At 44.1% G+C, this 20704-nt stretch overlaps 1 protein-coding gene across 4 annotated transcripts in view; it reads left to right on the top strand.

Moving 5' to 3' along the window:
* The first annotated feature begins 384 nt into the window (after positions 1-384).
* TRIO (trio Rho guanine nucleotide exchange factor) overlaps positions 385-20704 on the top strand; it is a 272849-nt gene continuing 252529 nt past the window's right edge. For all 4 annotated transcript variants that reach the window (XM_066626080.1, XM_066626079.1, XM_066626083.1 and 1 more), the window contains exon 1: positions 385-1146. In XM_066626080.1, coding sequence (XP_066482177.1) covers positions 1041-1146 — 106 coding nt within the window. In that variant the 5' untranslated portion in view covers positions 385-1040. The remainder of the gene's footprint in view (positions 1147-20704) is intronic.

The raw sequence follows: 20704 nt of genomic DNA, 5'->3' as shown, positions 1-20704 counted from the left end.
CCTCCTTCACCTGCCTCCTCCAGAGAGAGGGCGCTCTCCGCTCCCCTCACTCCACGCAGCGCCCTCCAAAAACACGTCCAGCAGCAGCGCTGCATGAAAGGGGATTCCCCGGCCGGGTTCCGGAGGCTGCTTCGAACGCGCCGCAGCCAATGGAGAAGCGCCTCTTGCCGCGGCCGCGCGTTCCAATCAGAGCCTTTTCCTGTGCAGTCGGCCCGGGGCTCCCGAGCGCTGACGGAGCTGCCCGGAACTTCCCGAGGGGCTCCCCCTCCCCTCTCTGGCTCGCTTTCTTTCCCCTTTGCTTCCCTGGGCGGGGAATTGTTTCTCTTCCTTCCTTCCTTCCCTGCCGCTGCTGCTCCCACCCACCTTTGCAATCAAGATGGAGGAGAGAGTGCTGGCTCCTGCACCCTTCTAGGGCACTGTGCATGCGGCTGCTGCTCCAGTGGGCAGCCCCCCAAAGGCTGCAGCCCCCTTCCTCCTGCCTGCCTGCCGCTTGCATTCCCTTTCCCCTCCCTCTGGCTTCCTGCTGCTGCTGCTGCACTGCTTGCCACCCCTCCTCCCCTCTCCATCCACGCGCTCTCCCTCCCCCCTGCGATTGTCTCTCTGCTTCCCCCTTGCTCTTGCATGCACCCGCTGCTTCTGCATGCGCTGCACACCCTGCCTCTGGAGGGGCTCCCCAGGGCTGTGATCTCTGCCTGCACACCTTCCGCCTATTCTTGCAGTCGCTGCTTATGCCTGTGCAAGCCAGCCAGCCACCCACCCAAGCAGCCAGCCAACCAGCCGCCCTTTCTTTTCTTCCTCCCTTCTCTCTCCCCTCCTCCTCCTCCTCTTTGCACCATCATCACCACCACCCACCACCATAGTGTCTCTGGATGGAATTTTTCCCCCTAGAGCCTGACGCCGGGGACCCGCTGGCTACATTTTAGATACGATCTTTCTCCTCCTGCTGCCAGGACCCAGCCCAAGAGGAACCAGGAGGCTGATCAGCCTGGCGGCGGCGGGGGGATCTGGTCCGGAGGAGCCCCTGCCCGCGTCCAGCAGCCATGAGCGGTTCCACCACCGCCTCCTCCACCAGCGGCAACGCGGCCGGGGAAGGGGCGGAGGACGCCGCCAAGGATTCCGCAGACATCGCGGCTTTCTTCCGATCGGGTGAGTCCCTTGTTCTGTGCGGAGGGGCTGAGAGTGCGGGCGCCAGAGGGACCTGCCTGCTGGAGGACTTGGGGGGAGAAGAAGGCGCAGCTCCCCATTTCTTTGGGCCTCCCTCCTTCTCAGAGAGTTGGGCTGGTGGCTTCGTGCGCTGTGAAGGGTGACGGCTCTGGATGTCCCTGTGTCTGAGTGCAAAGCTAGTCCTGGATTTCTGTGCCTGAGGCTGCAATCCCATGCACACTTTCCTGGGAGTAAGCCCATTGACTGGAATGGGACTTACTTCTGAGTAGACGGGCAGAGGATTGGGCTCTGAGGCTGCAATCGTATCCACTAGTCCTATCGACTATAATGGGACCTACTTCTGAGTAGACAGGCAGAGGATTGGGCTCACATATAGGTAAAACCCTGTGCCTAGAAAGGTTTTCCTCCTTTATATTGGTACTGAAGTGGCCATGCTTTTGGGAGGTGTGCAAGGAAGACAGAACAGAAATCATGCCTACTAATGTCATGTATCCACTTGATATACTGAGTGAATCCACTTGATTGAGGTTGGTGGAAGTCAGGAGCCTGTCCCCTCCTCTGAGATCCTTTTTAGCCTGCTCAAACCTTAACATCTCAATCTAATATTACTCCTCACCTTATTAAGGGCTAAATCTCTCTTCTCAGTAAAGAAATGCACAAGCATAAATGACCAGGCTTACTGCACAGCATGTTGTGAGTGGGGGGGGGGGGGATTGTCATAATCAACAGCCTTTGTCACATTTTTCTCATCACCTTCATTGCTGTAAGGAATGGCAGCAATGCTATTTCCTCTGGTTCCATTCTCCAGGACGGAAATGGGCATTGTTGTTTTTATTTGGGGTTCCATCACTATGGCCTTGTTGATTTTGGCTTCTGTTAAAAGACAGAAGTGTTTGCTTTCTCTCCTCTCGCCCACATTCTTGCCCACCTGCTTTTGGGATTCTGGTGCATATACTTAGATATGGCTCAGTTATATAATAAAATAATTAGCTTTGTTAGTATTTTGAGGTGGATAGAGGAAATTATTATGAAGAGAAAAAAAGATCTGGTGTAATTGGTGGACCCCTAAATATTGAGTCTTTGTGCTTTGGTACTGATGAGGTGGGATTTTTGCGGGCCTGTATGGAAAGGAACATATGTACTGTATCTTGCACAGTTAAACTGTAAGGAAAAACACTTGTCCACAAGGCACATGCCAGGAGTCTTCCCTTACATGGTCACTCCAGCTGTTGTGGTAGTCTTCTTGTATCCGATTTCACTGGTGGTGAAACTTACTTGTGAGAGGATAATGGCTGCAAATGGAAGCCTGAGGGGTGGAAACGGAAGGTAATAGATCACTCTACACCAAACCTTTTCTAAAAACCCATGAGTTTAAAAAGGTCACTTGTCCTTTCCTGGGCTGATGACTTATGGAGTGTCTGTTATAGCATTTGCTGTGAGCCCTGCTGCTCATAACAGTAGAGAGTGGATCTGTGTGGGTGAAGTGTCCTAAGAAGGGAGCAGGAGCCCTGAAGAATTGCCTTGCATCAAGTGGAGAGAGGAGGACAGGGCTCATGTGTCTTTGACTTGAGGCCAAGCTGGAAGTGTTCTCTTCCTTGGAAAGTGGGGGGGGGGGGGAAGAGCTTGGGATAAAAATTGAAGTCACAACCATCTCTCTGCTGCCTTCAGTTGAGGAGCCAACGCTGTCTGGAGCATAAGAGGGATACCTGCGAGATTTAACCAAGCCCAAGCAAATGAGCCTTCTTGCTCTGAATGCAGGAGGTGAAAGATATCTGTAGATCAGAGATGGGAAAGAAGATGGGACTGCCCACACCTTGCCTCCTTTGCCAGTTGTTGGGGGATGCTGAAAGGGAAGCACAACAGGTAGCCTCCAGAAATAACAGATTCCTCATTGACACCCCTTTGGCCAGTAGCAGAGATGGAGGGTTCCTTCTTTGGGCTTTCCTGCCTTTCCTCTTGCCAGTGTTTTTTGCTTCCTCCTCCCCTGCCTATATGCTGCTCATCACCCTTTCAAGGAGGGGAGAGAGGGCAGTAGCTTTGACTGCTTGCTTCATCTGAATGCCTTTAAAAGGACTGAGCTTAGCAAGACAGGGTTGGGGGGGGGGGAAGAAATGCAGACTCATCGCTGGAAAAATGAAGGGGTGTCCGAGTTTGGTTTGTGCATTTGTCTCTCTTACTGATGTGATTGTGGAGGGAATCTAGACCCTGCTCGCTTGGAATAAATATCAGCTCCACTACTTGTGCCATTCTTGGCAAAGGACTGAGTGGGTTGGAGGGGGGGCCGGTTATTGAGTTTTCAACCTTCCTTTACCCATGTGATTGGTTCGCCCTAGAAGCGGGTATGGATTGGAAGTCTTGGGGTTCAAAGTACCTTAATAGAGGCAAAGCTTGATGCGTAAGGATGGTTGCTGTATAGATGTGTGACCGGCTTTTCTTTTTCTTTCTTTCTATGAAATTGAATGCCAGGAAGGACTACATGGATCATATTCCTCTGAAAGCCATAATACTGTTTGATAATATTGTCCCTGCTGTGGGCACAGTCTGTGGTGCTGAGATCAAGGGATGTGCGCTTCCCTGTGGCTTCAGGGATAACTATCCTAGAGCATAGCTCTTGGTGCATTTTGCTTTCCAGGGCATTTTTATTTCCAAGTTATAAAATCTAGGTGAAGGTTGCTAGCTGGTGAAAACAGTGCTTGCACCTGCTCACAACTGGTACTATTTGATCTAGAATAGTCAAAGCCTTTGGTTCCCAAATTTTTTCAACTGTTGACTCCCTTGGCTGATTAGGCCATTGGCAGTGGCTCCCCGTTAGGGCTAAAATCCTATACATTGTGTAGTGCAGTGGGTTTTTTGTAAGAATTCCATGGCTCCCCTGGCTGGTTTTCACTGCTCCCCAGGGAGCCACGACTCACAATTTAGGAACCACTGGTCTAAGCTCTAAGCTGCCTGTACTATTTAAAGAAAGATGTTTTGACTTGTGCCAGTTAGCACACAAGAATGAAACTGGTACAGGTTGAAATTGGTACAGCTTGAAACTGGTAATTTGAAACACTGAAATGTTCTAAAATCTGAAACTTTACTACCCTGTGAGGGTCAATCCCACTTCAATGCCCTGAGCAAAATGGTTCCTTGGGTTGTGGCATCTGTCTAGTGAAGGAAGATGTGGTAGGGTGGTGTGAGCTGCTCCTTGGGGGGAGGGGGCAATAGTGCTCACCTGCTTTAGGAACTTGCATGAAGGCAGCACAAAAGTAGATGGCAGAAAGCAAAGGTTTATGCACCTGGATTGGGTTCTTGGTCATAAGCCTTGTGTATGTCGGTGGGGCTTCCTTCCAAGGGAGGCGAGCATTGCAAAACTGCAGCATTTTGGATAAGGGATACTCAACTTATAATGATTTCACATTTGGGGAAGCTCTGGGGAAAAACCAATATGGGGTTTTGGTCCAAAACAGTTTTGCACATAAATCTCCAAAAGTTACTAGTCCCTAAGAATTCTACTAACTTGTCTGCCCATGCTTACCTGCTGCAGTCATTTGAGGCTTGAAAAGAGCCAACTTCTGTAGCGTTTCCTTGCGTAGTCACCTAGAATTATTCTTACTTGCCTAGAAAAGTGCCTGTTTGAAAATGTGAACTAACATGTTTTATGTTTTGACAGTTCTGCTTTAGATTTTTATTTGGCTTCTGATTCAGTAACGCTGTTGTCCACGTTGGCTGGTTGGTTGCTTTGGTTCTGCAGTAGAAGCAGAAATGACAATGTTGGTACTGAAAATACAGGAAATTTTTTAAGTGTTGTAAAATACAGGAGATAATAATTGATCTTTTCAAACCAAGCACATGAAGACTTGGAGACTTGGTTACTCTACACAGGGATGTCACACTTGTTTCATACAGTGGGTCAAATATCATTTATGGTGTCTGCTGAGGGCCAGAAACAACATCATTAAGCAGGAACTGATGTCATTAAGCAAGTGATGACCAGAAATGAGCACCTTTTTTTTCTCACTAGGAACTCATTGGCTGCGAATGACAGACAAGAAAGTATGCAAATCCTGATCATATTTTCAGGAAATAGGGGAGCCCAATTATCACGTAGGCCTTTCAGCAGTTCCAATTCTGCTGAGGCATCACTTTACAGCTCAGCACCTGATGGAGGTGCTGGGAAAGCCCAATTATCACAGAGGTCACATAAAAAGCTTCTGTGAGATGGATATGGCCTTCAGGCCTTATGTTTGACACCCCTCCTCTACAATGAACAGACAACTAACTCAGTGATCAGTTAGATCCAAATCGCTCTACAATGAACACACATCTAACTCAGTGATCAGTTAGATCCAGATCTCTCCTAGTTCATGGTTCCAAATTAGGTTTCAGAATTTGTGGCAAAAAAAACCACTTCATCAACCATTTGTTTTATGTTATTGATCTTAGGTGAAAACGACGAGCAAAATGGTCACCTGGGAGTGTCAACAATTTTAACATAGAATGGAAAATGCAGTTATCAGTAACTGAACAAAAGTGGGAGGGGGAATTGGAGGGGTGATGGTAAGGCAGTGCATGGCAGTGGTGTTTCAAGCATGCAAGTAGGAGTGTGAAGCCGGGTAACAACAGTGACTAGCCTTTCAGGACTGCAAAGCTGGGAGTGGGTTTTGTTTTTGGAATGGTGTAGCAGCTGTTAAAAGGGTGTATGAGTCACTGGGATGGGTGAACTTTTAATGGCATGGAATGTATTCAATGTGGGCTGCTACTTGCTTCCAGTGGACTAGAAACTCTACATCAGGGGTGGGCAGACCCTGGCCCGGGGGCCATTTGCAGCCCTCGGGGACTCCCGATCAGATCTGCAGGGAGCCCCCAGTCTCCAATGAGCCTCTGGTCTGCCGGAGACTGTTGGAGTTCACGCTGGCCCATGACTGCCAGTTGTGACCACCGGACACATGCCAAACTAGTGCAAGGCCTTTTATAGTCTCCATGTGTTCTGCTTTTTCCTGGGCATTATTTTAACCCCCTCATTGTCTCTGAATAACTTATATTTCCATGGCTTGGTTTGAATGTATTCACTTATGTAAATATATGTAAATTTATTCAAATTTGAAATGTAAATTAATTCTCTCCTCCTCCCACACAGTGTCAGAGAAATGATGTGGCCCTCCTGCCAAAATGTTTTCCCACCCCTGCTCTGCATTGATACCTGTTTTGATGCTGGCTTTAAACCATCAGGGTTGAGGCCTGTAAATATTGAATAGAGTAGACCCTGCCAAACATAGTATGGTAGGCAGGCATACTGTAAGACGGCTTGTCATAATGAGTAATCAACAAGAGACTCTCTTGCTTGCAAAAGATGTCTGAAGCCAGCTGAAATCATGCTTGTTTCAAATCATTTTAGCCTGGCCCATAGGTGTACACGTTTGGTCCCTGTTGCATATATGCACAGCTGGGCAGAAATGGCTTAACAGGAGAAAACTTCAGCTCACTTTTAAAAACAGGTCTACAGAAAGCTATGGTCAAAGTTTGAGCAATTGCTCTTTTTTATCTTGAGGTAGTGGTAGTACCAAAATAGTTCTTTACATTGCTCTTAAAATTTTGGCCTGTGTTCACTGGAGTCCAAAGTGTTGCCCTATGTGGACTTAGAACTCCCAAGTTTAAGGACCAAACTAGATGAGATTGTGCATGATCAGATCTCTCAATGCTTCTTTTTTTGGGGGGGGGGAGCAGGGGAGGGGAAAGCAAAGGAAACAGCTGAGGAGCTTTCCATATTGGCTCAGGGCTCTGCCATTGGAGGAGAGAGGAAAGGAACTTTGCTGACTTCCCTCTAAATCTCCTTTCTCTCCCCACTCCACCCCATGAAGTTTCCATTCTTCCCTATGGAGAAAATATGTACTGTATATTTTTCTGAACAGGAAAAATAGCAACTGGGGTTGGGGAGTGGACGTTATATAGTTGAAATCAGGAACATGATGTGGGAGAGGGTTAACATCCCCAGTGCTACGCCCAGATCCTATTTACATCCCATCTTCAGCTAGCTTTAGAGAGAGGACATCCAGTCTTACCTCTTTGTCCCACGGCCCTGTTGTCTCAAAGGAAAGGAGTACTCCTTCAGAGCACTGCAGTGTGGCCCATTTTCTTGGAAAGAGCTGATGTATTTTTCAGCGTGTTGTAACTTGGGTGGAAGTATGTCCTTAAACCTTGGAATAATAGACACAGTAACACTTGTGGCTGAATTTGATATGCAGACTTTGAAAAGATGCTGTTGAGCTTGTGGGCTTAATACATCCGTGTGTGCTGGGTTCCTGCCACTTTCAATGTCCTTGTTTTTATTGGCAAAACTCAGTGTTGGTAGCACTATTGCCTCCATATTAAAAAGGCCGGGTCAAGGCATTGTGTGTTGACTTAAAACTTTTGTCCTGCTGTGGTGTTGTACTCAAGGCTTGAGAAGAGCATTTTTCCCATGGACTTCTCCTTCTTGTTTGTTCCCTACAATTATATAACTTGGCCCACCAGTTTTGATGCGGACCATAACTATTCGTGGTCTACATTCTAAAAATGTCTTCTAAAGATAGATGAAGGGGTGACTTTGAACAAACTAGATCAAGTAGCGTTTTGAAAATTGTGTAATGTTACAATGGACTTTGAGTTCTTTACTATTTTTTGTGTTAATCTGAATGACTTTCAAAGGCACTGAAGCTCATTTTTAGTGAACTTATTTGTATGCCTGAAGTGATGAAATTTAAGCTCTGCATTTACACAGCATTCTGGTTCCTGGGTATAAAGTTGACTTGAGTTTGCCAGAAGTAGGCCACTTTTACTGCTTAAAACTGGAGGAATGCAGTTCATATGTAAAAAAAACAAAACAAATAACTTGACTCAGTTGACTTTTTGTCTTTTGCAAGTTTGTGGATTAATATGAATTTGAGGTTAAAGTAGGTCTACTGTAGCAAGTCAAAACTGACTTAGCAGTGGATGCTGCATGCCCTGTGGCTAATGATCAGAGACAGTGGCTACAAATATGCTGGGTGATGCAGAGGAGGGAGTTGTGTGGAAATAAGAAATGGAGTTACTTGAACATTTTGGAGTGGTACTTCAGTGCACCAAGTCTTAAATAATTAGTGTTTTAATTTATGTGAACATTGTATTGGAAATGCATCATTGATTGCTTCCAGGTCTACTATCTTTCTTTGTTCCAATGCTGTTTTGTTGGAATTGAAGCAGAAGCCTAACTTTGTTCTGGCCCAATTAAAGTGTTTTGTGAAGGATATGCCTTGCTACAGTCAGAACTGGGCAGCTTTGAAAAGTAATGTCTTGAAATACAGTTGCGTCTGCCTTAAGGCTATAGAATGCATAATTGCACAGTGAAAGCAAGCACTGGTGGGAGTGAGTTTTCATGGATGGTTTCATTGGGGTAGTGGGCAAGATGAGGGAGAGGTTGCAATCCTATGCACACTTCTCTGGGAATGAGGCCTACTGTTATGTGCTTATGTCTGACTACATGTGCAGAGGATTGCCCTGTAAGCCATTTGGATGTGTTGACAAAGGTGGCAGCGAACAGAATAAATTGGATTGTGCTGCCTGCTGTGTTCATCTTCTGCTGTCTATCACATGTGAAATGATAATCTTTTTAGCACTTGCTGGCATAAAACCGTTCCAGTGGGTGCTTTATGTTTGAGTCGGATGGCTGGTGGTCTATATCCTAGCCACAGTGTAGTCTTACCTGACCCCCTAGGAGCTAGAGTTTCCCAAGGTGTGATAAACAGTCTTGCTCACAGCTTTCAGGCAACTTTTTGCATAGATGTTGAGAGAAGAAAAAAAATAGCCTATACTTCAGGGGTGTAAAGCCTCTGGGCCAGATGTGGTCCCAAAAACAGTTTATCTGGCCCTTGTTAGAATTTGGCTCTGCCAGCATGATAATTGGGATCACTCATATCACCAAGATCTGCACATTTTTCTCTGCTGCCTTTTGCAGCTAGTGAGTTTGTGTTTGAGAACAAAGTGCTTATTTCTGGCCATCGTCTGTTAAATGATGTCACTTTCAGCCCTCAGCAGGCATCATGAGTGCTATTCAGCCTGCTACATGGAATGAGTTTCACACCCCGTCATACTTAAATACTGCATCTCTCTAATTTCTGTGTGTCTGCTTACACCTGTGTTGGAAACTGTATTGAATAGAATGCATAATTTCCTATTGGAATAAATACTCTTTTAACTTCCTTAGATTAGTACTATACCTTTTACTAGATGTCTTCAGGACTTAAGTTTCCTTCAGTTTGCTTTTTTGAAAAAGAAAATGAAAAGGGATGGATTGTTGAGTAAAATTGGATGCTTCAGACAACAGGTATGATTTGTAGTGGCAGAGAAAGTTCATATAGGCAACCTGAGAATGTGTATTGCTTTACAGAACCATTAAAAGCATTTACTATAGGGTGGTACCTGTACATTTATAATCACCTTCACTGCATCATTGCTTTGGCACCTTTATAAAATAGTACACAATCCATTGATTATTAAATACAGTGTGTAACTCATTCTTTGCTCATAGTGAATGAAACATCATTGTTTTAAATTTCACCGCATGAATTTACATACATGCACAAGTGCCCAGAGCATTTTACTCCCCCACCCCCAGTCTGTGAGGAGAAACTAATGTCCTGTGTAGGCCACTTCCTCCGCCATTACATGGCTCATGTGAGATGGTCAGACTATTGTTTCAGCAGTTGTTGCTTTTCTTTGCAGGTGCACTGTCATTGGCTTCAATGAAGCCAAAATAATTCCATCTAAATCTCTACTAAAGGCCCATGTGCACAGCTGTGTTACTTCACAAATCTGGTAAAGAGCCGTGTTGTTCACATACTTGATCATGTGCTTTTGCATGTAGAAAGGCATCTGGTAGCAGATAAAAGGCATCTGGTAGCAGCATTGGGAAGGTCCCTGAGGCCTTGGAAAGCTCTTCCCGGTTAGGTATATAGTGCTTGCTTAGATGGACCATTGGCTTGATTATATTTAGGGATTCTGTAACTCCTTGTATGTTTCATTTGCAGCCCTATAATCCAGTTTGGAGAGTATGGGTAGCTCATTTCTGGGGGCTAATTGTCCAGGGAAATTTGGTAGAGAGTCTTGAGACAAGGAGTGAATTTGTCTCTATTGCTGTTGCCATGATAGTCCAAAATGAAGAACCTCAGATGTAGGATATTCATATTTACTAGATGGTGAGCAAGATTGGAGGGCAGGTGTATCTCTTTACCTTGCCTGTAAGTTTCCAAGTCTAGTCATTGGACCTTTGTGCTTGACTTAGCCAGGCAGTTCTTAAATTCTAACAAAGTTAGACCTCAAAAAGGAACTTAAAACCTGCTATCATGTATTGTGTAATTTTTACCATCATCTAAAAAGTTTGAGATAGGTTTTTGCTGGCCCCCTTCCCCATCCAAACAGGAACTGTCTGAATTGGAATTGCATAGAAACTCTGTTACTCCTGTGTTTCTGAAACTGTGATTTGTGCTTTACCAGAAATTTCCCACAGAGAATTATTAGCACTTAGTTTTTATATTTCTGGGAAGCATATAGCTGTATGGATCCCTTCCAAAAACATTAAAGCTAAAAGAAGTTACAGTAGCAGTGTCTATTACTAATATGGGAGAACATTTTGGAGCAAAACTTGGTTCCATTTCTCACTGAAGTGGTAAAGGTGGGCCTGGGCAGCTCTACTTCAGATTTGCAGGCTTGTGTGGTTGAATTCTTCTCCCTTTAAAGTAAGTAGACATTCTTCCATTTGGAAAACTATGGAGGTGAAGCATTTGAGCCCAGTTTTCTCCACAGCATGTGATTTTTCTTTGTGGAAGAATTTGAGGTTTTTTGTTTGAAATGGTACAACCCGGACATGGGTTTACCGTATCACTGAGCCATGAACCTTCTGTTTAGCAGTGCAAAGTACAGATCTTGCGAGTTGAAGCATGATTCCCCTGGGGAAACCCGGAATAAGAAATAAAAACAGTATTTGCATAGATATAGTTGAGACCTAGCTGTACAATCTCTGTTGAACAGGGGCCAGTAATTAATCAAGATGCAAAGTGTGGTATAATGTAGTCCTGACAGATATCAATGTTCTCTAAACCTCTTCAAGTGTTGTGCAAAAACCTGGCGCATTAATTCTGCTGGGGGCTTAGTCGATGGTTTGATGATATTGCGGGGGGGGGGCAATTAGCTGTGGGTTATGGTTTGATTTTCACTATCTTTTAAAATCCTGTTAATTTTGCTCTTTATATTGGGTATCTAGATGTTTACTACCATAAACAGTCAATCCAGATATTGCAGCAAACCATGGTTTGTACTTATTGTGGAGTAGAACCCAAATAATAATTTGAGGTCCCAAAAATACAGGAAAGCCATGGTTAAACCTGTCTGGTTTCGTTTTCTATCTGCATAGCACTTCATTCTCTAGATGTATGAACTGAGTTGAAACCTGGTTGTAGGCATTCTAGAAATAAGAAAGGGAAAGGGGGGAAGTAAATACCAATATAATACATAAGATATAAGCAATTTGTTTGTAAGTCTCTAAGAAAGGCTTCCAAATGTTCAAAAATATATTTGTCTGTAGTTGCTGTTGATAATGCTATACATTCATATATTGATAAGTTTAAAAGTTGGTTGATCCATTGAGTAATAGTAGGAGGGCACTGGTCCCTCCATTGTTGCAGTAGGAGTCTTTTGGCTACAGTAAGGGCACAAGGAGTCCATTTCCGCTGTCCTGTAGTGAACCTTCATGAAATAGACAGATAGTTCAAAAGAACGTGTATTGACATGTAATCATGTAAGTACCTGTATCAGCAAAGTTCAGTGTTTAGTCTAATGCAGAGCTAACATGACTAATAACTTCTTCCCCAAAAGATCATTTCGCTATGCAAGATTGCATCATGTGCTTAAGTGGTGCTCCAGGTAAATGACAACACCAACAGTTGTAGGACATCTAGTGTTGACGTGTTCCTGGGCAGGGCTGCAATGTATGGTATGAAAGGTGTCTGCCTTGTGGCTTAAGGTGCACTATCACTAAGAGTGTAATCGTAACCCACTTTCCAGTGCTGACATAAGGGTAATGCAGCTCCAAGGTAAGGGAACAAACATCCCCTTACTTTGAGGAGGACTCCGTGACTGCCACCCAACTGCAGGATGCAGTACATGTCCCATTGGCACAACTATGCCAGTGCTGGAAAGTTGGTTAGGATTTGGTTCTAAGTCTCATAGTATGATTTGGATGTTCTGCTTCTGAGGGAATTGTCCAGAGAAGGAAAACTCCAGTGTAGCAAATCTGCTTTATAGAAGGCTTATATATTTTCTAGGATACTGCATTGTGATAAGACAGTTCTAGCATGTGGTAGAAAATAAACATAGAGAAGTACCTTAGAAATTCATCTAGCATGAGGAAAAAATCCTTAAAGAAAAGGTATTCACTGGATTCTTGGTCTGAACTTATTTCAGCATTTGCTTTTTTCATGAGTTATTATTAAACGAAAACCCATCACAATTCCATATCCTGATGGGATGAAAACATTGTTGGATATGGTAGCTTTTACTGATCTCTTGGAAACTCCACAGCAGGGGATCCTGAATCTCTTTCCAAAACAACTACAGTAAACTCATTATGAGATTGTCCAAACTCTGGAGAGAGTGTGACTTTGCTCAGCTTGTAATAGCCATGGGTTTCCAAATTGGAGGATTTTTGTATCTCCCCTGTGCCACCATTTCTGTCATTGCTATTGACTACCATGCATTTGCTTATTATCTCTAATAATTGCTAGATCAGTGGTTCTCACACATTTAGCAGCAGGATCCACTTTTTAAAATGAGAATCTGTCAGGACCCATCAGATGTGATGTTATGACTGGAAGCAACACCATCAAGCAGGAAAATTTTTAACAATCCTAGGCTGCAATCCTATCTACATTTACCCAGGAGTAAGTTTACCGATTTACCCATTGACTATCATTGTTAAAAGAATATACATAGTAATTTGTTAAAAATACAGGTCTATAACATTTCCCCAGTCACATACCATGGTAGCATCAAGTCTAATATATTAAAAATAAATTATAGAAATGAATGGGGACCCACCTGAAATTGGCTCACGACCCACCTAGTGGGTTCTGATCCACAATTTGAGAAGCACTGTGCTACATGAACCATGCAAGTGCCTTGTTGATAAGTGCTTTTCTTACTGGTAATTAGCCTAAAGAAAATAAAGAATGCTGCCATTTTCTGGGCCATCTTTACCCCCCAGGATGCAAAAGAGATGAAAGTAGCAAGAATAATTTCTGAGCTTGGTTCTGAGAAATGCTGGTATCATTTTTATTTTAGAATTGTCAAACTTGAAGTTCTAGTGATGCATAGAAAGTAGGACTGTGATTCAGTTATGTACCAGCTTCTGAAAACCTGAATCACTTTGTTCAGGAAAAATATTGCATGAGTAAGAAATGAATCATATACTGGTGATTCTTGTTTTCCCTCTTCTCTTTTTGTCAGTTGCTTATGTTGTGCCCCTCACCATTATGGAGCACACATGGAGGGCTGGAGGAGAGGAAAACTGTCACTAGGAAAGGACATTTATGCTGAATAAAGAAACCCCAATGCCAGAAGGATTCACACATGTTACCATATAAGATGCATTTCAGATCCATTTAAAAATAGCAGATGCTTTGGAACTCTGATGCTTCTGCGGAAATAAGAAATGCACACTTACTCTGAAGCATGTCACCTTTTTAAAATGAGGGATACTTGATGGGGAAAAAGAGAGGCAATATTCTTCTGCCAAAATAAGTAAGGGCGCAATCCTAACCAACTTTCCAGCACTGGCATAGGTGTGCCAATGGGGCATGTGCTGCATCATGCAGTTGGGGGGCAGCCATGGAGGCCTCCTCAAGGTACAGCAATGTTTGTTCCTTTGCCTCGGAGTTGCATTGCCCTTATGTTAGTGCTGGAAAATTGGTTAGGATTGCGGCCTTTGTTGTATAGCGCCATAATCCTAAAGGAAGTGCATTTTAGTCTCTAGCTAAGCAGCCTTCAACCATTGTAAACTCTGAGCCTGCCTTTAGTCCCAGCCTACAGCATGAGACCCACAGCATTGTTCTTTAATATACATGTCCATCGTTCAGTTTTTTTCTCATTTCCTCATGGTGTCTTCAAAGAATAGCCCCTCAAAAAAGAAATCCCAAATATATTAAAAGGCAATGTGTCCCTAGAACTAGTATACTGGCCTTTAAACCTCTATCCTTACATAGAGGTAATCCTCATTTATGTCATCCTCATCTTAAAGTAGAAGGGAGGAGAGGCATTTGTCTTGCAGATTGGCACTTCAGCACATGTAGACTCCGCACCTGCAGTACAAACCACTTGAATTGAACTCTTCTTTAAGCTGCATGTGTAAAGATCCCCATGGAACTGGAGATAAGGCTGTAGTAACCACACTGCACTAGACTTCAGGTGAAGACTGTAGTTCTTATATACATATCGGTAGATACAAGCTCAGCAGCTTGAAATGTGGCACCAGCATGGTGGCTAGTCTAGAACACGTTGCTCAGCGTTGGTCCCCCGCTGTACCACTTTGCGTGGTCCACCTACTGGGGGTACCACTGGAAGTAACTGGCGATGGTGTAGTTATGTTTAATAAAGTAGCACAAGTTAAACCCAATTGCAATCTGGTGTCTTCACTGGGAGGTGTGAGCGTAAATAGAATGCCAGATGCAGGGTCATGGCAGTGAGATGCAAATATCTTGTGGTCTTGTGTATGCTTTCCTGAGGCATCTGGTGGGCCACTGTGAGATACAGGAAGCTGGATTAGATGGGCCCTCTGCCTGATTCAGCAGGGCTCTTCTTATGCCATTGCCAGTTACTTCTAGATTGGGAGGCCAGACACAATGCAACAAATACTGGTAACAGGCTCAGGGTGGACAGGAGGGATATTCTGAGCGCAAGCTGGAACTCCGCCCACTGAGCCAAGTCTCCTGCAGCTGTTTGTTGCATTGCATTACTAGTTTCACTGTCAGGTGGTGGGGTCCTGTGGGTCCTGTGCATACCACCAAACATCACCTCAAGTACCACCAGTGGTGTGAGTACCACTGGTTGAGAAACGCTCGTCAATAATCCTTCTGCCTGATGTGTAGCCATTATATAGAAGGATTTTGTGGGGGGGGGAGTATTTGGTCATGTAAGCACCTCCCTCTAAGCACATCTGCAAGAGGGATCTGAAGGCCTTAGGGATGGACCTCAACAAGTGGGAAACCCTGGCCTCTGAGTGGTTCGCTTGGAGGCAGGCTGTGCAGCATGGCCTTTCCCAGTTTGAAGAGACACTTTGCCAGCAGTCTGAGGCAAAGAGGCAAAGAAGGAAGGCCCATAGCCAGGGAGACAGACCAGGGACAGACTGCACTTGCTCCCGGTGTGGAAGGGTTTGTCACTCCCGGATTGGCCTTTTCAGCCACACTAGACGCTGTGCCAGAACCACCTTTCAGAGCGCGATACCATAGTCTTTTGAGACTGAAGGTTGCCAATACAATATACCTCCCTGTAGTCTGAAATGGTGTGGCCCAGACAGAGGTTTACCACCTCAGTGAGAACTAGGCCTAAATTGTGTGATTGGCATGATATGTTCATGTCTGGTATGTCCATGTAGATTGTTTAGAGCTGCGTTCTAGATTGCCACTGGCCTGGATGCCTGTCACAAGTAGAAATCTCTAGGCAGAGGAACATTTACAAGGTAGGTGTTTTTTTCCTTAGGCTGCAAATGATTGCCTGTTGGTATATTCGGGCATGTGGACTTATTTGTGAGGCTAGCCTGGAATTGGTTAGGAAAAGCCCAGATGTTTTGGTTTCTTAAAGACGGGTACTAGCTTTCAGTTCTGTTGTTGTAGTCAGTTCTGCTTACAGATTTTCACCTTGAAGGAACTATTGGAAGCAAATGAGAGTGTAGAAACTGCTACACGTCTGTGAACCTTGTACTGGCTGTCCCAGAGGACAGCCCTATTCTTTGCCTGTCACTCTGTTTGTTTGCAGGAGGAAGTAGGCAACGCTTCCTTGTTCCAGGCAAGTAAATGAGCTGCAGCAGCAGCCAGGGAAGGAATAAACTTCACCTCTTTAAGACAATAGTTCCCTACCCCCTCTCTGGAGAAAAGGAGACCGCAAAAGTGGCGGCGGCGACTGGTGTGACCTTTTGTGGGTCCTGATCTAGCAGCTGAAGACCAGTGTTGCAGTCTTCAGCAGTGGTCAGTGTCTATTGGTTTGTAGGCAAAATACAACCCCCTCCAATCATGTCTTCTGCATACTCTGGCTGCTCCTTAGGTACATGGAAGTCAATTTAAACTAAAAAGAAAGAGAAGCATCCAAGGTGCATGTGGGCTGAGCGTGCTTTGTTGACTACAGGAGGCATGCAACATTAAGGTGTCAGCTGGGGAAAAAAAATAGCCAAACTAGAAAAACACACAAATAACATTAGGCCCAGGAAGACACAGCAGTTTGTTGCAGGTCTTTCTTGTTCTTGAAGTTCTAACTGAACTTAAGAGATGTTTCTGTAAGTTAAGCAACTCATTGCTGAAATGTCTTGGGAGAGCTGTGTAGTAGTAAGAGTTTGATGGGAACAGCCTTTATAGTATATGGCAAGCAAATTTCTTGCTGCTCTGTATTGCAGCATTAGTTGGTTTGGATCCTAATGCGACTTCTGCGCAAGGGGAGAAGCCGGCTGTTTACCTCTAGGAGGACCCATAGTTTAATAGTAAAGCACTTGAATTCAGTCCCTGGCAATTCCGGTTAGAGGTTCTTGGGTGACAAGGCTGCGAAAAGCCTTGGAGACTGGAAAGCTGTGGGCAGTCACCCTAGACTGACTGTGACAAGTCTGTCTCAGCACAAGGTTCATATGCAGTATTGTACAGTACTTTAAAAAAAAATTGCAGTAATGTTGTTTACGTATAACACAGGCCTGTGAAACTGAAGGTCAGAAAAACTTTTCAGTACTCATGGTGGGTTTATATGAATTTGGGTTGATAGTTTTGCCCTATCACATCTGGTTTTGGAGATATAGCATACCCTTGTAAGTGAGTGGTTTAGGCAGCCGCCTTGTGAGGAAGACATGACGTAGGCTTCCTCACAAAGAAACTGCTTGAACCATTCACTAACAAGGGAATGCCATTTCTCCAAAACCTGGCATAATAGGTAAAAGCGATGCAGTATTTGGAATCAATACCCCAAATATATCTAGGAATAGGTCTAACTTTTTAAGACAGCAAAATGTGTGTTGGCCTGTATAATGTGAACTTGTGCCCTGACTGCCACCATTGCATTCATTCCTGTACTTCTTCTGGTCTACATGTGCTTGCTACTTTTAATCTGGTAAAAAAAAACTTAGTGTGAGATCAGAGAGGAGTTCTGCCTTCCAAGTTTGGGAGAAGGCTGAGGCTTCAAAGCACTTGGAAAACAATGAAATATCTCCCAGGCTCAGCGTGACATCAGGGGTGAGACTCCACCAAAGTGAAGGGAGGAGCAGGATTGGTGACATATCTATCAAAATGTGTGTGCCCCTGGATCTGCAGCAAGGCAAAGGCTGCGTGTTGACTCCCACAAGGTGGTTCTAGGCCTGAGACAAGGAAGGTTACTAGAGCTAAGGCTTCTCACAGCAGTTGCTTGAACCTCTAAGAGTCTGTCTCGGTTGGAGAATTTTGTTGCCCTGTCACAGCATGTGGAGAGGTCTTCAGTTAATAAAGCATACTGTTCAGGCTTGATGAATGAAAATAGCTGCTAAGGTTAAAAGGAGATGAATTTCTATGAACTTCAGCTGTTAGTGCATTTGGATTGCTGTGCTTTGCTTATTATCTAGTTCAAAGCACACAAATAGAGTAGGGAATGAAGAACTGTGAAGCACTCAAAACATTTTCCTTAATGGGAACTGCCTGGAAGTCTATTAATTTTTTTTAAAGAGCACCCCACTCCTCTTGGCTGTCTTGAAGAGTACCTGCAGCACGCAAAGGGGTTATGAAAGATGGGCAGTCTTTTACTTTGAATGCAAGATGAAAGCTTTAAGGGAGTAAGATTCTAAAATGACCAAACTGTGTTTCTCTGGGTTAGTCCCTATTGAGTTGCAAGCCCATCCATTAGTGAGGTTTGTCCAGCAAAGACAACTGTATGGGAAGAATGTCTCAGATGCTTACCATGCAGTTTAGTAGATAATATAGCTTTTGTGTGTTAATGGCTTTCGGAACTTGCCTGCCAAATAGTTACATAGCTGGAGATGGGAAAGTCTGGGGGAATAATGGAAAAAGAATACAGTGGTGTGTGTGCATTCTCTGGTTACCCTCTTGTAAACCAGTGTTAGTGGATTTTCTTCAACTAATTTTCTTCCAGTGTTACTCCCCTTCCAGCGTATGTTAAGGTTATTGGAACAAGTTTGTTATACTAATATCTTGTTCTACTTTTCCCTTCCTCTGTGCTTGTTGTGTTCTTCATTATAGAAATTTCAATGGTAAACTCACTTTTGCTTGTGATGCAGGGTGCTTTTTAAAGAGTATATTGATGTAAATGGTATAGGCATGTGACAAGCCAGTGACTAAGCACATGTGCTCATCTTACTTTTTAGAAGTCTCTCAATTTCTGGTGGTGAGCCGTTTCCAGTCTTATAGGGTCTGTCTCCAGATTTATGCACCCCTCTTCTCTCCTTTCTCCCCAATAATATATGATTATTGGAAAGCAGCCTCTGGGATGCTGCCTGTTAGAAATGGCTTATTATGGACTTTCCTGAGAAATTTCCCTCATTCTTTCAGCAGTTAATCAATCCTTGTGAGAAGCCCACAATACCAGACCTGGTTCCCTCCTAAAGACTGGAATGGAACTGTGTCTCCATGCTAATGCCAATATAATGTGTGCGTGTGCGTGTGTGTAAAAAGATGATGGATCACTTCTTAAACGCTATGATATAGTTTAATGTTGATACAGAAAGCCTGCTTGGTTTTGTTCATGGAAGAAAGGGGTTTTCCATGTGCTCTGTGTCAGATTTTCCCCAGGGTCTGCCATTATTGACTCCTATAGTAAGGTCATTTAAAAATGGGATGGATACTGTAGTCCTGTGCTTCCCAAACTCCTACAAGGGAGTTGGGAGCACTTAAGTTGTTGTGGGGGAAGTCCGCAATGTGACCCCCAGGATTGCACTGCTGTCGGGGATGGGTATTTTTACTTAACTGCAGGCCTGAAAATCCAGGTGAAGAGTCTGGGGAGTCTTCCCTGTGCCTGCAAAAGTCTTTGGGGGAAAAAAAGGGCATTTCTGGTTTTTGTGACAAAACCAGAAGTGTCCTTTTTGCCTTCTGCAGGTACAGGGAGCCCTGTGGAGGGCTCCCCAGACCCCCCAGGACTGCAGTGCTGGGTGCAGGTAAGTTTAAAAAAAAAAAAAAAAAAAAAAAAAAAAAAGCAAAACCCTCCCATCCCCAGCAGCAGCAGGATCCTGGGGATTGAGTTGCTGCCTTCCCTGCCTCTTAAAGGGGCAGGGACAAGTGCCTCCCTGGCAGGTGGGTCATGAGCCACCAGTTTGGGAACCACTGCTTTAGACTCCCCCCCCCCCCAACAGAGAAGAAATTCCTGGAATTTTTTTTTCAACACCAATTCTGATCCATGCTATACAGAAAATGATGGAGATTCCTGCCGCATTCCCAGCTGAAGTCATGAAAACATGAAGATGTACTTAAGAACTCTTTGGACGTTGTTCAGTTATTTTTGGCTTGCAGCTGCAGTTTTGTGTTTCTGATTGGAGCAAAATTCAAACTCTTGTAGTAGAAAAGGATGCATGCTAACTCTATATTTCATTTGTCTGTCTTTGTTGGTATTATGCACAAAGACTTTTTGGAAATTGTATTTCTCATTAGACAAATTAAGCTACCACAGGGTGGGGCATATTGTAATTGATTTGATGTATTTTAATAGGGTAAGAGGGAAAGTTCACTAATATAATTTATTGGATTATAATTTCACATAATCTATGCAAGCTGTGTGTCATATGGAAAAAACTGTTTCTGAGCTGAATCACTTTGGTGTGCAGGTGAAGGTTGCAGTTTTGGTTCTCTTTACCACGGGGAGAACATTCTTGTACTGAGAAAACTAGCAAATCGAGAAGAAATACCGATTTTTTTTTTCTGTGCAAGATTTTTTTTTTTACCCATGAAGAGATTTTCAAATATGTTTTCCTTGTGTACATTTTGAAGTGGCATATTTCAGGAACAGTTTTTTTTCTCATGGTGTGATGGTTGTGTAGACTAGGCCGTGTGCTCCATTTTGTCATGTACTGTGACAGAAATCTCAAATTTCATTACTGGGTGATATGCTTTGTTTTAATGTATGCTATGCCCTCTGTGTAAACAGTGCTTTACAGAATAACATGAGGAAGGAATAAATAAGGGTTACAGGAACAATTAAGTGGAGCTGCACAGACTTAACAGCCTGATCCTAACCTATGCTGGAACAGGCAGACCAGTGCAGGGTTGGGGCTGGCTTCGGCTCAGCCTGAGGCAAGGGGAATTGATTCTCCTTACCTTGGGTAATGTGG

This window comes from Tiliqua scincoides, chromosome 4, assembly GCF_035046505.1.
Source record: "Tiliqua scincoides isolate rTilSci1 chromosome 4, rTilSci1.hap2, whole genome shotgun sequence".
Lineage (NCBI taxonomy): Eukaryota > Metazoa > Chordata > Lepidosauria > Squamata > Scincidae > Tiliqua > Tiliqua scincoides.
This window is presented reverse-complemented; position numbering and strand designations above follow the sequence as displayed.